General features: G+C 43.1%; 1 protein-coding gene across 1 annotated transcript; it reads right to left on the bottom strand.

Annotated features, from left to right (window-relative positions):
- Nucleotides 1-1,243: 1,243 nt before the first annotated feature.
- Nucleotides 1,244-16,855, bottom strand: ACTR8 (actin related protein 8). Its single transcript, XM_066351177.1, has 13 exons — nucleotides 16,655-16,855; nucleotides 13,705-13,875; nucleotides 11,163-11,273; nucleotides 10,228-10,332; nucleotides 9,782-9,955; nucleotides 9,204-9,297; nucleotides 8,487-8,619; nucleotides 6,672-6,825; nucleotides 5,140-5,235; nucleotides 4,525-4,665; nucleotides 3,532-3,796; nucleotides 2,301-2,464; nucleotides 1,244-1,524 (listed from the first exon to the last, which is right to left on the bottom strand). The coding sequence occupies exons 1-13, from the start codon at nucleotides 16,775-16,777 to the stop codon at nucleotides 1,381-1,383; spliced, it is 1,875 nt and encodes a 624-aa protein (XP_066207274.1). The 5' UTR covers nucleotides 16,778-16,855; the 3' UTR covers nucleotides 1,244-1,380.
- Nucleotides 16,856-19,253: the final 2,398 nt, after the last annotated feature.

Genomic DNA, 19,253 nt, shown 5'->3' on the forward strand with positions numbered 1-19,253 from the left:
CCACGCTCTGCCCTCCAGGGGGCGATGCTCTGCCCATCCTGGGCGTCGCCATGTTGCGACCAGAGCCACTCTAGCGCCTGGGGCAGAGGCCACAGAGCCATCCCCAGCGCCCGGGCCATCCCTGCTCCAACGGAGTCTTGGCTGCGGGAGAGACAGAGAGGGAAAGCGCGGCGGAGGGGTGGAGAAGCAAATGGGCGCTTCTCCTGTGTGCCCTGGCCGGGAATCGAACCCGGGTCCTCCGCACGCTAGGCCGACGCTCTACCGCTGAGCCAACCGGCCAGGGCCTATATTCCACTCTTCACCCCTTAACTGTCCCTACATCTGTCTTTCCCCCTTGACAGGGGATAGTGGACGAAGTGCAACAGAGACTGGCAGGGATCAGGCTTTGCTGATCCTTCCAGGTCTCTGAGCCCCCAGGCTGGCTGTGCTCACTGCCTGCCTCCTGTCTCCAGACAGTGCCTTCTCTTCCTTGGGCCCGGGGCCCAGAAGGCTCCCCTAAGGCCTGGACCACCAGTGGTAATAGCTGTCTGTATTATTTACATTTTGCCTCAGTGCTCACAGATTAAGGTCAATGGGTCATACTGAACACAACCCCAAATGCTTTCATGAGCTACTGCACTCCAGGTAAAGAAAAACCGGCTGAGGGGCTTTATGATTTAGTAGTAATCACGGCAATCACCTTGCTTATCGGTACAACACATGCTAACAACTCTAAATCATTCCTAAATCATTTCTATCTGGCTCTAGGAAGGAAACAATTTTTCTGCTTTTGTTCTGTTTTGGTCAAATAATGACTGTCTTCTCTTCCTACCCTAAGGCGTGTTGGGTAACCAAAGTCAGCCAGCCCAGCCTTAAATCTTTGTCTCGGCAAATTTAGACCTGAATGGCCTCCCACTGTTTTTGTAATCCAACAGAAAATTTAATAAAACAAAAATAAAATTATTTTCCTCTCTGGAATTCCAAAAGCACACGTTACATCATATGTGCTCGCTCCTCTAGACAAGAGGGAAAATGTTATGACCATGCAGTTCTTACAATTCAGATCCCTGAGTTACACACCCCCATCCCTCAGGGTCTCAGGACATTCAGAAAACTTAAGCAAATTCACCACTTGATAACTGTCCAAGCATTTTATACTACTGGGGAGCTTCTGAGACTCTGACATGGGGCGGGAGAACTTACCGCATTTATTTTCAAATGCTTTGATTATGGAAAGAGCTTAAAATTCCACACCAACATCATGTCTACAACATGAAAATTAAAATTTATTTTCCACAAAACTGAAGCATCTAGGTCAATAAATAAAACAATACATATTCTGTAAGTCTTTTATACTAAGAGGCCTGTTTGGGTCTTCAAGAGTGACTTTCCCTGGCCATTTCACCACACAAAGGCAGCTCGCTCTCGTAACATGCGGACACCAAAGCGCTGCCATTCTCGCTGATAGATCCACAGTTCCTGTGTTGTATCCAAACAGGCCAGCACTGCGCCCCCTTTCCATGCAATCAGCCGGGGATCCATGTCCTAGGGCAGTGATGAAGGTCTATCAGCACAAGCAGGCAAGACGCACAAAGTACACTGAATCCTTTATTTGATTTGGGGATGGACAAAACTAATAAGCCAGATTTCAACCTGCATTAAGGACCCATGAGCTATAGCTGTCTGTTTCGAGTGACTGGAACTTTTTCATTTTTATTACTGAAGCTGCTACTATTCACTATTATTCCACAAACAGCCATCAAGACAGAACATATGTGCAGAAATAACTTACTTTGAATTTTGAGAATAAATATATCCCACAATCTCTCTCTCAGGATTAAAATTAAGCACATTCCCAGGATTATCAATGAGATATAATGAAATATGGGCACAATCTGTTTCTAAATTTCTAGGTTTATATTTTAAGACAGTTCCAGCCTAAAGATACTTAAAGATCACCTGGTCCAGGGACCAGCAGCAGAGCCTTAATATGAAAGAGATAATGGAGTTGTTCTTGCTGACAGGGTGACACCAGTCAGTTTTCTTCTTGCCCTCCTGCCCTTCTACAAAGGCAGAGTCATTCCTGGTAGTTTTGGAGAGCAGAGCAGGGACTAAAACCCAGAAATACAGTCCTCTTATCCAGAGCTCCTTTCCTCAAATCTGTGATCTGCTCTAAGTATTTCCACTGCCCTATCCCTTAAGAACTCCCAGACACAAGCCTATGACTTCCAAGATTTTATTTGTCCACATACATTAGAATTAGAAATACTCAATACTGGTTTCATTTGCATACAGTCCAACTTGCACAACAAACAACATACCTTGGGCCTTGTGATCACTTCCACATTTTCAATAATTCGTCTAAAGGAAGGTGGCATTTTGTTGAGAATTCTGTGCTGCAGAAATTCTTGTGCTTTATGAAACATCAAACCACCTCCCACCACCAGGATGGAGCTGTACATCTTCTTTTTGGTATCATCAGATGCTGCGAAGACAGTGATAGCCCTTTCACTTTTTCTCCATAAGCACCACCACCCTAGGCCAAGCCACCATCACCTCTTGCTTGGATAACCGCAAGAGCCTTCTCAAGGATCTCTCCAACCCCTCAACAGTGCAGCCAGGGGAACCTTGCCAACCACGAAGCGAGCATGTTGCTGCCCCACCCTGCTACTCGCAGCATGACCACAATCTCTGAGGGGGTCTGGGGCATGTACTCACCTTCCAGACTCATTGTCACACCCCATGGCCCTCACACAGGCTTATTCCTCAGCCTGAATGCCACCTATCTGTGACTGGCTAACCACCTACCCCTCCAAGTGGCTTTTCCTCAAGAAAGCCTTTCCTGACTCCCAACCTCTACACCTTCCCCGATGGGAGTAAAAATCCCTCATTATAGTTGTCAATCAGATGCTCTCAGTCAGCACTGCTTAGTTCAATTTTGTTGTACCTGCCACAGTTTTAATTTCACATTTGTGTGATAACTGTTTTTTAATTGAGAGGCAGGGAGGCAGAGAGACAGACTCCCATATGTCCCCCACCCCCACGGGTCCACCCAGCAAGCTCTACAGGGCAATGCTCTGCCCAACTGGGGCTGCTGCTCTGTTGCTTGGCAACCGAGCTATTTTAGCACCTGAGGCTGAGGCCATGGAGCCATCCTCAGCACCCAGGGCCAATTTGCTCAAACTAATTGAGCCATTGTTGCACAGGAGGGCAGGGGAAGAGAAAGAGAGAGAGACACACACACAGAAGTGAGAGGGGGAGGAATGGAGAAGCAGATGGTCGCTTCTCCTGTGTGCCCTGACTGGGAATTGAACCAGGGACTTCCACATGTCAGGCCAATGCTCTATCACTAAGTCAATCAGGCAGAGCTTGTGTGATAATCTGCCTTATTTTGGTCTGCTCCAACAAGGCCAGGAACCAGTTCCCCACACCCAACAATACAAGGTAGGTGCTCAATAGTTTCTGAATGACTATGCTATGCGACACTGCACAATGATACCCTAGATTGCACCAGTTCATTTGCTATCTTCTGGCTTCCCCAAATGTGCTTACAACAGCAGTCTATGCTATGAAGGATGGCTTTATCCAGGCCCAAGGCCTTCCCTTCAAACAGTGAAATGGCCGTCTTCCTGGACATCAGCGCAGTGAGGGCCTCCTCAGAGTCATTGCCAGCCATCAGACAGTCTCCCTGGGAGGATCCCAAATCCACCTCCTGGGAATGGAGTCGTTCTGGAAGATCAGAGGACTGCCCACGAAGATCCCCTTCAAATCCGATGGGTTTGGATGCAGACTTTCGGTCAGCAGTAGCTTTCGCAGACTTGAAATCAACGAAAAGGACAATCAAGTAGGTGATATTATGACAGAAACCTTGATGTCCTACAGCTAGATTTATCCCCCCTCACACCCCAACTATACACTCCTATGAACAAAGGCCTGTTGCTTGGTGGCAGAGGAAATACACCAGAGTATACAACCAACCACCTGTAAGGTATGTACAGAAGAAGAGGATGTATTATAATTCTGAAGCAGTCACTGGCGGGCAGGACATGTCTCAGAACCATACTGTTACAGGTTGAAATTTAAAGTTGGGATATCAATGTAAACAAACTGTTCTCCCCTTAAACTGAGCCTTTAAGTGGAGAATTTCAGTGGAATTTCTTGGGCCAGTGACTGTTATGGAATCCTTACTTTCAGATCTTTTCTAACCACCTTGTGTTCACCTTTGGGATAAGAATGAAGACTAGAAAAGGCTTACAGCCCTCTTCTCTCCACCATGAGCTGCTTTTCATCAGCAGATAATAGCTTTAATTTGTGCCCTTGCATCAGACATCCTATTACTGGGATCTGCTTTGGACAAAGGAATTTAGGTCTTTGCATATGCCATACACTTTAGATACATTATAATTAAATAGGTGAGATTTTACTGAAAATATTTACTCTGGATAAATATTTACTCTGGCAGTGACTGCGATGACCCATTAATTAGGGGCAAACTTTTCCTGCAGGGACAAAACTGTCTCCTCTCACACCAGGATCACTGCGGACCTGTTCTTGCTTGCTCTGTGTGGCCAGCAGGTAATGTTCATCATGAGGATCCTCAGGGTCACCCTGGGATCTGTGCTGCAGAGTTGTCATTTTTTGTCCCACGATTCCAAAAGTTGCCGGATAAAACAAAGCCATCGGAGCCTGTGCATGGAAGGAGAGGAATGACCAGCTGAGGAGACTGCCTCTTCAAGAAACTGACCCATTAAATTTTGTTTTGACAAAAAACAAAGCTGTCATGTTAGATCCCAGCAGCTCGCCAGTGTAGTGTTCCTTTTTGGGAGTAGTATTCTTTCTTCAATGCAGATAGGCCAGAAAACTCACCTACCATCCACCTGAACAGGTGATATGACACCAGAGAACCTCACAGCAAATGTAAAGTACCTCGTAATCTATTTCATAATTATCTAATAAGAATGGTGTCTCCCTTTGTAAATGACTAATCACATAAATAGTGGCTAATTAAAAAGATGGTTCTCAGATCTGTTTTCATTAGGCTTAGTGATTAACCTATTAGTTCTCATTCTGAGTTCGTGAGGTTTCCAACAATATTCTCTCAGTCTGAATAAGCCTCTCTGGCCTTCTTTCTACCCATAAAAATATACACCCACATGTTACCTGGAGTTTCTCATCTCCTAACCGAAATTGGTAAAGCAGGGCAGGGGAGTCTGGATGTCGAATCTGAAACTCATGGTCCTGAAGCCCAGAGATGTCCTGATTCCAGGGAAAGATGCTGTCAGTGAATCAGTAAAAGTGCACGTAAACTCCTCGAATTACAATTAAGCCTCCCTACCATCTAAATCTCACCTATGAAAGGCTGCCCTACAATTCTCTACCTCACCCATTGGAACTTAATATAAGTTTAATGATAATTTTTTTTTAACATCTGTGAAATTCTCACCATCTGCATTTTTTATAATGACCCAAATCAATAAGCAAATGTTCTCAATAACTGAGGAATGTTACCTAGTCTTATATTTCTGATACTTTTTTTTTTGTTTTTTTGTAAGTGAGAGAAGGGGAGATAGTGAGACAGACTTCTGCACACACCACAAACAGGACTCACCTGGCAAACCTGTCTAGGGCCAATGCTTGAATCTACCAAGCTGTTTTCAGCGCCTGAGGCTAATACTTAGACTAACAACTTATCCTCAGCGCCTGGGGCCAATGCTCAAACCAATCAAGCCACTGGCTATGGGAGGGGAAGAGGGAGAGAAGTGGGTGAGGGAGGGGGAGAGAATCAGATGGCTGCTTCTCCTGTGTGCCCTGACCTAAAATTGAACCCAGGACGTCCATTTGCCAGGTTGACATTCTATTCACTGAGCCAGCTGAACACGGCTTTCTCAAACTTTTAAATTCAGAATTCTACTATGTGTAAAGGTGAAAAAAAAAGATGTAAAACAGAATATATAAAAGTGGTAATCCATATAGAGCAATGATTAAATGTTGATTGTTCACAGTACTAAAAAAGTGCTTCAAAGGGTGCCACTTTATTAAATGGCACCTCAAGGTTTATCTTCAACCTCTATCAGAATGGTCCCAGAGCTTATAAAAGAGAGATTTGCAAAATGCTCTTAAAAAACAAGCTGTTTCGGCCCTGGCAGGTTGGCTCAGCGGTAGAGCGTCGGCCTGGCGTGTGGGGGACCCAGGTTCGATTCCCGGCCAGGGCACATAGGAGAAGCGCCCATTTGCTTCTCCACCCCACCCTCCTTCCTCTCTGTCTCTCTCTTCCCCTCCCGCAGCCGAGGCTCCATTGGAGCAGAGATGGCCTGGGCGCTGGGGATGGCTCCTTGGCCTCTGCCCCAGGCGCTAGAGTGGCTCTGGTTGCGGCAGAGCGACGCCCCAGAGGGGCAGAGCATCGCCCCCTGGTGGGCAGAGTGTCGCCCCTGGTGGGCGTGCCGGGTGGATCCCGGTTGGGCGCATGTGGGAGTCTGTCTGACTGTCTCTCCCCATTTCCAGCTTCAGAAAAATACAAAAAACCAAGCTGTTTCCCAGAGCCAGAGACACAAGTCCACAGCTCGAGCCTTACCGAAACCCTCACTGCTTAAGGCCTTCAGCTTCAAGGCTTTATCAGCTTAAATTAAAAGGGTAGCATGATATTGTTAAATTTTTCTTAAAAACAAAATGATGAATTTTGATTTAGCTCCCACCTGGTCTAAATGACAAAAAGTTTCTTTAAGGTGCTGCAGAAGAAGGCAATCCATTTTATTTGTTAACTGGCATTCTCTGTAAGGGAATCCTGCTCGCTGCATCAGCCAGTAGAAACATCTCGATACATCAGATCCTCCATATGCCAGACAAAGTCTAGAGTTAAGAGAAAAGGCAGATAAGTAAGCTGTTAGTTAAGGTGCAAAGGAGGGTTCAAAAACTCAATTAGGCACGGTGGAACAGTAAGTTTAAAAAAAATGTTTGTTGTAGGAATAAATTAAAGGATGAAAGAACAGATGGATGATGGCAGGGAGAAAGGGAACTCTTGAATAAACTAGAGGTAGGGCACCTAGAAGCAGTCATGCTATTTGCAAACAGTATTCAAGAAACAGAGAACACTATTACATCTAGCTCATTTCCAAGTTAATATGTTTACCATTTGACAGTTGTTGGCCTATGTATATTCCCTAGGTATATGATATAAAGGTGACACCATAAGACAAATTTATAGGGGAAATCTGACAGGAATCTGAGAGGACATTACCCACTAACTGAAGGTATCTATGATTTGGAAAGACCATTGCTACTGTATTGGACTGGTTGGAGACCTGAATCCAGTCTTTTCTCCATACCTTGTGAACTGCTGGCACTAGATGATACAGACAATGGATGAACCAAAATAACTCATACTGGGTTTTAGAATACTTTATAACTTGGGGTCGGAGACAACAGAATAACTTTTCTCATGGACTTCTTGGGACCTCTTTTATTTTTTTGTTTTATTATTATTTTTTTAAGTGAGAGGAAGAAAGATAGACAGACTCCTGCATGCGCCCCGGCCGGGATCCATCAACAACCTCCCTCTGGGGCCAATGCTTGAATCAATTGAGCTATTCTCGGCATCTGAGGCTGATGCTAAGACCAATGGGCTATCCTCAGTGCCTGGGGCCAAAGCTTGAAGCAACTGAGCCACTGGCTGCAAGAGGGTAAGAGAGAGAGAAGGGGGAGAGGGAGAAGAGAAGCACATGGTTGTTTTTCATGTGTGCCCTGACTGAGGATCAAACCTGGGATGTCCACATGCTGGGCCAACTCTATCCACTCAGGCAATGTGCCAGAGTGGAGACCTCTTTTAAATTTGTTTCTATACTTGAGATTCAAACTGGACCTTGTATAAGGGACAAGAATTACAGTATCCTTAATAAGCCATCCTGAGAGCACAAAATGCTGCAAAGAGTACATATGCGTGTGCACTACCTAAGTGTGCTTACCTGTGTTGGGCTGGTTCCAATGAGAACAAGCAGCAAACTTGCTCCTGATAGTCATTTTATCACCTCTTTTATTAGTGACGACACATGAAAGGACGTGACCACCATAAAATTACCCACAGAACACCATTTATGCAAGAAGAGCAAATATTTAAATTGCTAGCTAGCTAGAGAACTCAAACCTGAAAACCTATTTTCTCCTACACGACTTGCCTATATCAAGCTTTGTTGTGAGTGATTGGTATCTCTGGGCCAGACCAAAGCAAAAGACACAGCTAACCTATACACTCCTCTGTGGGACGGCACAGCACACACTAGCACTTTCAGGAGCTGCTGATGTGAACTTATATTTAAGAGCTCCAAAAAGAAAGGGTAAAATCAGTTGTTTATAGCCTTGCTAGAATTTGCACTTCCATAATCTTGCTGGTTTTCCTATGCAAAATTTGAATATATAATTCCTTATAAATAATTTCTTTCTAACTTGTGATACTTTATAGTTGAACAGGTTGTGAGGTAACAAGGATGGGGAATGCTACCGCCCAAGTCCCTTACCGAGTATTCCGATGAGAGACTCCATCCTCCACACAGCATACACTTGTCTTCTGGTCCCCAACATCTACAATACACGTGCTGCTTAAACCACTTCCAAAAGTGGCACACACAGACTCCTGATGGACCACAATCCCTAAAAAACCAAAGGTAGAGGAGCAGTCAGCTGGGGAGCAGTAACACTCCTAAGACAAATAATAAACTCAAGTCTAGGAACCTCAGAGCAAATATTCAATCACTGCTGACCCTCTCAAATAAGAATTTCAATAAAGCAGTGTTGGCCCTGGCCAGTTGGCTCAGTTGACAGAGCATCTACCTGGCACAGGACATCCCAGGACTAACTCCCAGGCAGGGTACACAAGAGAAGCAACCGTCTCCTTCTCTCCCCCTCCCTTTTCTCTCCCTCTTTTCCTCCTGCATCCGGTGTCTCAATTGGTTCGGCCCTGGGTGCTGAGGATAGCTCGGTTGGTGTGTGCGTCAGCCTCAGGTGCTAAAAATAGCTTGGTTGATTCAAGCATTGGTCCAAGACAGAGATTGCTGGATGTATCCTGGTTGGAGCACATATGGGAGTCTGTCTCACTATCTTCCCCTCCACACTTAAAAGTAAGTAAGTAAATAAATAAAGCAGTGAACTGGATTAAGTCTGTCAATAAAAAAGAAAAAAATTCTTTTGAAATCTTGAAAAAAAATTTCAAGGTTTCATTGGAGTATCAGACATACCTGAAAAACCCATCTTCATTAGGATCATATTCACTAACTCCTTCACATGTTGTTTATTATAAATATCAGGAATTAACAAGATACATCTATAATACTAAAAGAAGAACAAAGAAATGGTTAACACTGAAGTCAGGTCAAAATAAACTTCACAACACTTGCCTTTAGAGAGGATTCTCTCTAAAGCAGTAGGAGCAATGGTTAGAGGCCCACAATAAAAGGTCAAAATTCCCTATCTTTTGGGGTTTATGAAAAAACAGAAAATGTTGACATTTTTTTTTTCTTTTAGTTATTTAACACTTGTGAAATGAAAAATAAAAAAACTGATGTGTCTGAAAAGGTCCAGAAGGAAGGCATAAACATGAGCAAGTTTGCTGCCTGCAGAGCCATGGAGAGACACCAAACAAACACAGTAAGAAAAAGAGAAAGCATTAAAGGAGAATTCAGTGAAAAAAAGATATCCTCAACACCCAAGGTCGAGAATGCTTCAAGGATACTGTATTACAAACAACTCAGGACTGTATACTTCTATGGATCAAGAATCTTAAAGACAATCCAGGTAACTGGGAATCTGAGCTCACCTTTAAATCTTTCAATGGAATTTCCAAGTACTTTTGTATTGCATGAGACCATATTACTTCAATATCTGCCAGAACGGCTGTAAGGGAGCCCCCAGCTCCTGGGTGAATATTTAACTGACCTCTTCTAATTGGCCAGTGAATATTGTAACAGTCCAATGGATTAACATACAAGGCCTAAAAAAGATGGGGAGAGGAACATATTGTTAAAACTCTTCTCTCAGGATTTTCTGGATTCATATTCACAATTCTAAGGCTAGAAATTATCAACACTTGCTGTTCTAAATGTGAGATGGTGGAGTATCTAACACTTTAGGAGCCAGTGTGACTATCTGGTCCTCAACATAGGATTACAGAATGCTAGGAAACTCTAACCGGACGGCAAAGTAAATGAATTTTAGCATTAGAATCAGGTTTTCTTCCATTTCATTGTAAAAGAAGTTTCTTACCTCTTCTCCTACCAAAAACTCAGGGTGATGAGATGTGCTTGTCCACTTATTTCCAGAACAGTGATCTAAAATTGCGGGTCGCATCTGCTTGTTGTAGGAGCGTGCCTGAAACAAAAAAAAATTCACAAATTCTCTGAATTTATGCAAGGTAAAAAAAAGGGGGGGTGAGTGTAGTGAGTCCTCTTTCCTCCTCTCCCATACTGACTAGAAAAAGTGGCAAACTTTTACCACAAACCCAAGATACTTGGGAAAATACTGACTGGTAAAAAAATGATTCTCTTGCCCTTTTCCAAAATCCTGATTTTTCCTGTGATTTTTAATACCTAGACTGCGATTCACAGCCAGTCCAAAAATAATGCACTCTAGAATTGAATATAAATTTATATACCATACTGACTCATAAACACTCTTAACTTGTATTAGTTTATCACATTAAAATAACACATGTGCTAAGAATACAGCTTCCCACCAAGGTCCTGGAATTCTATCCTTAAGAGTCTCAGGTGAACTGTAAATTTTATCAACTTGTGGTAAGAAACACCACTTTATAAATTTTTGTCTTGCCTAAGCATTTGTGACACTGATTCAGGTATTTCATAGGTGGTTATGAATAGTTTTTCTTATCTTTTTGAATTTTTATTTATTGATATTAGAGAGCGGAGCAGGGAGAGAAAGAGAGAGAAACACTGATTTGTGCTCCAGCCATTTATGCATTCATTGGTTGATTCTTGTATGTGCTCTTACTGGAACTTGAACCCACAACCTTGGCTCATCAGGACAATGTTCTAACCAACTGAGCTACTAGCAAGGATGGTTTTATTTCCTTTTTAAAGGAAATCCCATCTTGCATTTGCATAATGAAATAGGTAGTCAGTAAATGTATTATGATATAATAGCTGTGCTAAAAAAATAAATCTGAAAAATTGAAATCAAACCTGTTCAGGGGACACAGGAATTCGTCTTGTACCATTTGACATCTTTTTAGACCATATAGCTTGATCCACCATTTTAAGACCATTTTGTCTTTGTTCATTACTTTCAGGTTTCTAGGGAAAAAAGAATGAAAGATGAGCAGTACAAAGGACTCAGTGATAGAGAAGGCAATCTGGAGAACTACTAATTTAACGCAGGAATGGGAAATGCTCCCTTGTCAACAAGTAGTGTTTCCTTAATCTCATATGCATTAATCTTCAGAATTCAGTCATTAAAGATCCCTCAACATAAACCAACTATTTGCAAAAATCTGTAACCTTGCATTGATAAAAAATTTCACAGCACTAAACAGAGCATAGTTACTTTTACATTTACAAAGTATTTCAGAGATGCTCTCATGTTAATACCATTTTCATGTTTATAATTTTATAGCAGTATTATACTCTTTCATCTGTTATTTTGCTTAATTAACAAGTATACCAGTTACTGTGTTACCATAAAAAACATATCCATCGCCCTGGCTGTGTAGCTCAGTTGGTTAGAGCATTGTCCTGATCCACCAAGGTTGTGGGTTCAACCTTTAGGGCAAACACAAGAATCAACCAATGAATGCATAAATAAGTGGAAAGACAAATTGATATTTCTCTCTCTCCCCCTTTTTCTATCTCTCTCTAAACTCAATCAATCAAATTCTTTTAAAAAGCACATACAACCCTGGCCAGTGGCTCAATGGATACAGCGTTGGCCCAGCATATGGATGTCCTGGGTTCAATCCCCAGTCAGGGCACACATGAGAAGTGACCATTTACTTCTCCCCCCTCCCAGCCCCTCCCACGGCCAATGGCTCAATTGGATCGAGCATGGCCCCAGGGCGATGGGAGCATGACAGCCTCAGGCACTAAGAATAGCTCGGTACTCGAGCACTGGCACCAGATGGGGTTGGTGGGAGGATCCCAGTGCATGTGGGAGTCTGCCTCACTATCTCTCCTCCACTTACCTAAAAAAAAAAAGAACATAGTCATAAATTATTTTTATAGAAATGTTATTTTTTTCATTTTTTTTCTAAAGTAGAATTATTAAGATTCAAAGATACATGTGGATTTTAGATTCTTTTATCAAGTTATACTAAAAAGTAGAACCCTAAGCTGTGCTATCAGAATTACAGAAACTGCAAGTTAAACTCTCCTTGATTTAAAATTTAAAAGTGGCTAACAATGTAATGTACATATTTAACACCTATCATAGAATATTTTCCTGATAAAGACCATTTGTAAAATGAGATAAAAGTATACTGTAAGGGAAAAAAAAAAGTATACTGTAAGGACATACACTTTTTTGCCTTTGACTTAATTTTGTAGTTAAGTGCTTCCTGTAGGAATTCAATTTGCTTATGAACTGAAAATAGAAGTTCACTTTACTTATTTTTTTAATATTTTATTTATTGATTTTTAGAGAGAGAGGAGAGAGAGAAAGAGAGAGAGAGAGAGAAGGGGGAGGAGCAGGAAGCATCAACTCCCATATGTGCCTTGACCAGGCAAGCCCAAGGTTTCGAACCGGCAACCTCAGTGTTCCAGGTCGACGCTTTATCCCACTGCGCCACCACAGGTCAGGCTCACTTTACTTATTATTTTTAATTGTATTGACTAATTTTAGAGAGAGAGGAAGGGAGAAAAAGAGATAGGTAGAGAGAAACATCAATTTGTTGTTAAACTTATTTATGCATTCATTGGTTGATTCCTGTCTGTGCCCTAACTGGGGATGTGTATCAGGGATGATGTTCTAACAAATTGAACTACCCGGTCAGGGCATGATTTCATTTTAAACTCTATCTAGAAGAGAAAATATGGCAGTCAGTTAATAGAGACCTGAATTCTTCATTTTAAGTGAGTGATCATTCTGTATTTTCCAGTAAAGATCACTTTCATCAATACCCAATTCATCCTGATGAATTAAAAAATTCAAATTTACTTTTTTAATAATCATTTCTCTTTTTTCTTTTCTGTATTTTTTTCTGTAGCGAAAAGCAGGGAGAGACAGACTCAAGCATGCGCCTGACTGGGATTCACCTGGCATGACCACTAGGGGGCGATGTTTTGCCCATCTGGGGCATTGCTCCATTGTAACCCGAGCCATTCTAGCGCCTGAGGCTGAAGCCATGGAGCCATCCTCAGCGCCCAGGCCAACTTTGCTCCAATGGAGCCTTGGCTGCAGGAGGGGAAGACAGATAGAGAAAGGACAGGGGGAATGGTGGAGAAGCAGATAGGTGCTTCTCCTGTGTGCCCTGACTGGAAATCGAACCCAGGACTTCCATACGCCGGGCCGATGCTCTACCACTGAGCCAACTGGCCAGGGCATTATTTCTTTACTATCTAAAATAGCTAGCTCAGATGAAAAGTGATATTTGTAAACCTGAATGATGCTATTATTTTAAAACACAAAGCTATAAAGATGTTTATTCAGGATTATTGCATATACTTGAATGTTTAAGCCTTCCCAAGGAAACAACCTGGGGCTTTCTCTCCAGGTCCTCCATTTCTGACTTACGTTTAATCCCTCCCGTAGAAGCCAGTTGTCTTTATATAAGGGCTGCCCTTGTTGTTTGTGTCTTCGTGCAATGACATGAGGAATGCTGGCAGGAAGTGTGTCTGTGGCTCGACCAATCCTTAAAGTTGTTGAACCTGGATGTATGACAACAATGAAGTTGCTCTGGATTTGCTGCAAATATAAAAATATAGGAGTGTGACCTTAGTAATATACAGGTAACAAATTAAATAACATATAGTTAACAGGATAGACTAAGAAGTTAGTTTCCTGGGATGGTCATCACACTGAAAGGTATCAAAATAATTCAGTAAAGGGAGTTCTGAGAAGCATCCAATTACTGCTCTCTACCTGAACACAAACTCATTTTATAGCTCTACATTCCCAGGATCCAACTCACTGGACATAGCGCAACATATAACTGTTTAAATGCAAAGAACCATAATTATCCAATGCATATTAACTACTGGGCACTTCTGTGCCAGGCACAATGGGTACTATGGTGACAAAGTCCCCAAAATCAGAGAACTTTCCATTTACTAGGGAAACCAGTTAAACAAGGAATAGGAGGGTAGGAAATACTATAACTAGTGAAATGCTGGCTTCCCCAAATCTGAATCACCTAAAGATGCTTGTAAAAAAATAAAAATTGACCCTAAGCTTTCACTACAAATTTTGTAAATCAGAATCTTCAGGGAGAGCCTAGGAATCTGCAATTTTCAAAAGCTCCTCAGGTAACTAGTATGACCACTCAGGTTTAAACCTACTGGCTGAACAGGTAACAACAGAAATTAATGTAAGGGTAGAATTATTATTTTGTAATATTGGAAAGTAAGGCTTAATGCATCAACTACTTCCAAGTGTGTACATAAACTGTATTTTGGCTACTTTCTTAAACACTTTACCCTTGTTGATTCTGTGCTATTAACCTAATCTGGCAAGAGTCTCGGGTTGAAAAGTCAGAGTTCACAATTCTATCTTCACAAATCAGAAAACTTTGCTGCATTTCACAATCTATTCTTGTGAGATGATGAACAAGGACTGATATAGTGATGCAAATCAGGGTCGTGGATGACTCTAAACTTTACTCTGAGATGATAACTGTTTTAGATTAGAATTCTGAAGGGGGAAGAATACAATATGAATCACTTGGGGAACCTGTACCATGTAAACCTGTTGAGGGATCCAGTTTCAGTAGGGAGTGGGGGAAATGAAAGGAACTCTGACAATCCCTTTAACAACATGATCCCTCTAAGAATAACTGCCACTTCAATCTGACTCATTAGCTTGCACCTGCTCTACACTGCTCTTGAAGCTACAGTTGTGTCTTCTTGGCATGTTTCCATTTAAAACATTTCCATACCCTGCCAACAGATAAAAGTCCAGACCTACAAGATCAAGAATCTGCCTACTGCTCTAGCCTTATTCTAGAGCCACCTCCTTTATGGTCAGTATATCCCTCATACCATTTCCTGGATATTATTGTTTAAGATGAGATAGAGTTAATCGTACAGATGCCACAGAGGACATGGGAAAACCAAAGGATGTTATACAAATAACTAAAGTTAAGGAAACGTTGCTCAAGTGGTTGTTAAGGACCCAGGCTCTGGATTCAGAGACCTGGCTTCAAATTCAGACTGTGCCTCTTCCTTGTTCTGGATGCAGCACCTATTTCATTGAGTAATTGTGAAGATTACATGAGTAAATCACAATGTTCAGAGTCTGGCTAGCTCTTCCAGAGTTCTCCATTGCCTTCAGAAATGGCCAGCCAGACTTTTTGGCTTATCTGACGATCATGATATGGCCATTGCTACCATTTTCAGTCACATTCCTTGCTCCCTTCTCTCCCTTAATTCCAGACATCCTGATCTCTAATTCATATCTTCTTAGCTCATATTTCTTCCTTGCTGTTCTCTCCCTGAGATTTCTCCTCCCCCCAGCTAACTCTTAATCATCCTTCAGAACTTAGTTCATGTCACCTCCCCTGGAGGGCTGGAGGAGGTACCTGCTGTGTCCAACCAATACTGCCTTATGGTCCTCTGCACTAGCCTATCCCACACCATACTCTGTATAGGAGGCCCCACCACCAACAGTCAGCGCTCTGTGGGCGTCCCCCTCAGAGTAGGGAAATCCTAGAAGGTGGGAACCAGCAAGCCCTTACAGACCATTCACTCTGCTCCTGAACTAGGTAAGTAGAAAAACTGAGTCCTGTGCAACAGTAATAACCACCCTGAGGGGTTAACCATGTGCCAGCCACTATATACATAGTCTATAGCTGCCTGGCCAGCTGGGCATTATCTTTAACACATTTACCAGTAAGAAACCTACCTCAGAGATGTCCAAGAAGAAATGCTGAGCGTTAATCTCTGTTGTGAATTTTACTTTACCTTTGCCCACTTTCCAATAGTAATGCTGGTGCTTTCTTCACTGATTATTAGTAATGTGATATATATAAAGGTCCTTTGCCTGCCATGTACTGCAATAACGTTTTCCTGGTATTACTTAATCATGTTTTTGACACACGTGCACCCAAAGTCTACTTAAACAAATGACCTTCTCATTGCTTTTAAGCTTGCAATGACTTCCACTACCTAAGATTACCTTATCAAAGAAAAGAACCTGAGCCTCTATCAATTACCAAGAATCCAGATACACTCGCTGTAAACCAGGCCCGGTTCCAGCTCTGTGTGCGATCACTTAAACCTCAACTTGGGAGGTGGGGGAAGCACTGTCCTGGTTCCCAGGCCGGGGAAACTGGGGTTCGCACAGCGGTCGCTGGGGACGCAGCCCTCGCCCAAACGATCCGAGAGGGAGCCAGCACCCCCAACACCACCCTCCACCGTGGGGGCCCGAAGCCTGCCGTCGGCCACCGGGCTCCCCCACCCAGCCCCGACAGCCGAAGTCCGAGGCCAGGCTGCGGGGCCCTCACCGAGCCCCGCCCTCGGCGCCTAACCTCCTGCAGCGACTCCGGCACCAGCGCGGGCACGATGGGCCGCTTCACGCCGCGCTGCTCCTTTTCCTTCTCCCCGCCCTTCTCCTTCCCGTTCTCCGCGTCCCCCTTCTCCGCCTGGGTCATTGTGGCCGCAGAACTCGCAAGCCAGTAAGTTCGGGCCGCGCGGCACCCTGCGGAGCCCCGGCGCAAGCGCAGTCTCCCGGCGGCCGTCGCCGCAGAGAATCCCGGGAAACGGAAGGGCGGAGCTGTGCGCGGCGGAGCCGAGGTTGCCGGGTGCCCAGGTGTGAGGATTAAATGTCAATGGGTGGTGCTGCGATAGGTCCTGGTCATAGCAAGCCGGCAGTGTCCGGCACTTTTTGTTCTGAGCGTTCACCACGGACCACCCAATAACCGGTATCTCATTTCGCCGTCACACCTGCCTCCTCTGGATCCCAAACACCATAAAACGTTCTCATATTTGACTGGTCTGCTTAGTCCTGCCCCTGGTGTTAGGGTTGTCTGAGGCTAGGATGCCTCTCACACACTTCTTGGAGACTTGATCCAGTTTCATTGCTTTAAATATGAAGCTAACCCCAAATATTTCCAGTGTGGACCTCTCCCCCAGATCCAGATAGATATATTTGGTATCTCTCCTTGGATGTCGACAAAGCAATGCAAACTTTTTTAGACCTGTCCAAACTGAAAATTTTTTTTTTCCAAAATGTATTTTTCCCTGCAGCAAGTAAAGAATTTATTGCCCATATAGAAGAAGTCAGAGAAAAAGAGGACCTTGGAGACAGGTTCAGGGGGTTAGCCTGCCCGCTGCTCCCCTGGTCACAAGTCTGGTGGGGTCAGTCCCTTAGAGCTTAGGAGAGGGAGGAAAGGAAAAAAGAAAAACGTGCCTGGGGGGAGGTGTAGGGCGTGCTCCAGAGGGAGAGTAGTGCCCCAAAATAGAATTCTTGATCAACCCCAGCTCTCAAAAAACCTACTCCCACTTTTACCATCTCAGTGAATGTCACTTTGATACCATTCCTATCCCTATTTCCTGGCAAATGGGATTGAATAAATATTTATAAATAAATGGATATAAAATGCTTTTATGTCAACACTTTGGCTTCAAAGCCTGTTAAACACTGTGAGTAGAATTATCTGTATTATTCATTCTTCCAATAAATATTCAGTGCCTATTACATGTTGTCACTGTTCGAAGTATTGGGGTAAAAATGACAAACTCTCTAACCCCACAGAGCTTCTGTTCTGATGAAAGAATGTAAACTAGTAACTAGCATTCTGATGAGTGTTAAAGACAAAACAACCATATAGAATTAAAATTTGTCAAGATAGCACTGAGATCCATATATTTAAAGACCACCTAACAACTCTTCCTTTTGTTAGCTCAGTTTTGTTGGTTATGGCTTTATAAATACACTGACAATTATATATGGCAGCAAACCAACCTTGTATTAAAAACTCATGGGACAGGCCCTGGCCGGTTGGCTCAGAGGTAGAGCGTCGGCCTGGCGTGCAAGAGGCCCAGGTTCAATTCCCCGCCAAGGCACACAGGAGAAGCGCCCATCTGCTTCTCCACCCCTCCCCCTCTCCTTCCTCTCTGTCTCTCTCTTTTCCTCCCGCAGCCAAGGCTCCATTGGAGCAAAGTTGGCCCGGGCGCTGAGAATGGTTCCATGGCCTCTGCCTCAGGCACTAGAATGGCCCCGGATGGGCAGAGCATCGCCCCCTGGTGGGCGTGCTGGGTAGATCCCGGTTGGGCGTATGCGGGAGTCTGTCTGACTGCCTCCCCGTTTCCAACTTCGGAAAAATACAGAAAAATATATATATATATATTCATGGGACAAATATGCTTCAAGATAAAAATTAATTCAAAACACATATTATATGCATTACTACTGAAATAAATACAATGTGATTTATTTATAAATGAGAACAAATTAAAATGGACACATTTAGAAACTGAAAAAGATGACACTAACAGTACTAAATACATGGCCTTTTAATTTTCTCCAAATTTGGAGTTTGTTAATTATATAAAGAGAAGCCAGTTGTGTAACCTAAAAATATTTACTTATTAAAACTATTAATACTTTCATTAACTATACAAAAAGGTAATGAGACAAACATGTGTATTTATAGAATTACATGTCAGTCATGTCAGATCCCTGAGAGGGAATTCCCAACACGACCTCATTGGTCTGTGAGTACACAGAGTAATCCTTGTTTAGACATAAACATTCATCTACTTGTCCAGCATGGTAAGCCCTCCATTGCTTGATGGTTTCCTTCTGCTATGAATGTAATGTCCAATTGTCTGCTTCTTAGAGCAGACATTTACCTAAAAGAAAACATTACAATAATTAGTTGCTAATTATTAATTTGGATCAGTATGAAAAATCCAACAACTACTACATTATAAACCCTGTTTCAAAAGACATTTTGGCTTGACCAGGCAAAGGCACAGTGGATAAAGTGTTGGCCTGGGATGCTGAGGACCCAGGTTTGAGTGTGGGATCATAGACATGACCCCATTGTTGCTGGTTTGAGCCCAAAGGTCACTGGCTTGAAGTCCAAGGTCGCTGATTTCAGCAAGGAGTCACTTGCTTTACTT

The sequence above is a fragment of the Saccopteryx leptura genome, chromosome 10, assembly GCF_036850995.1.
Source record: "Saccopteryx leptura isolate mSacLep1 chromosome 10, mSacLep1_pri_phased_curated, whole genome shotgun sequence".
Taxonomy (NCBI): Eukaryota; Metazoa; Chordata; class Mammalia; order Chiroptera; family Emballonuridae; genus Saccopteryx; species Saccopteryx leptura.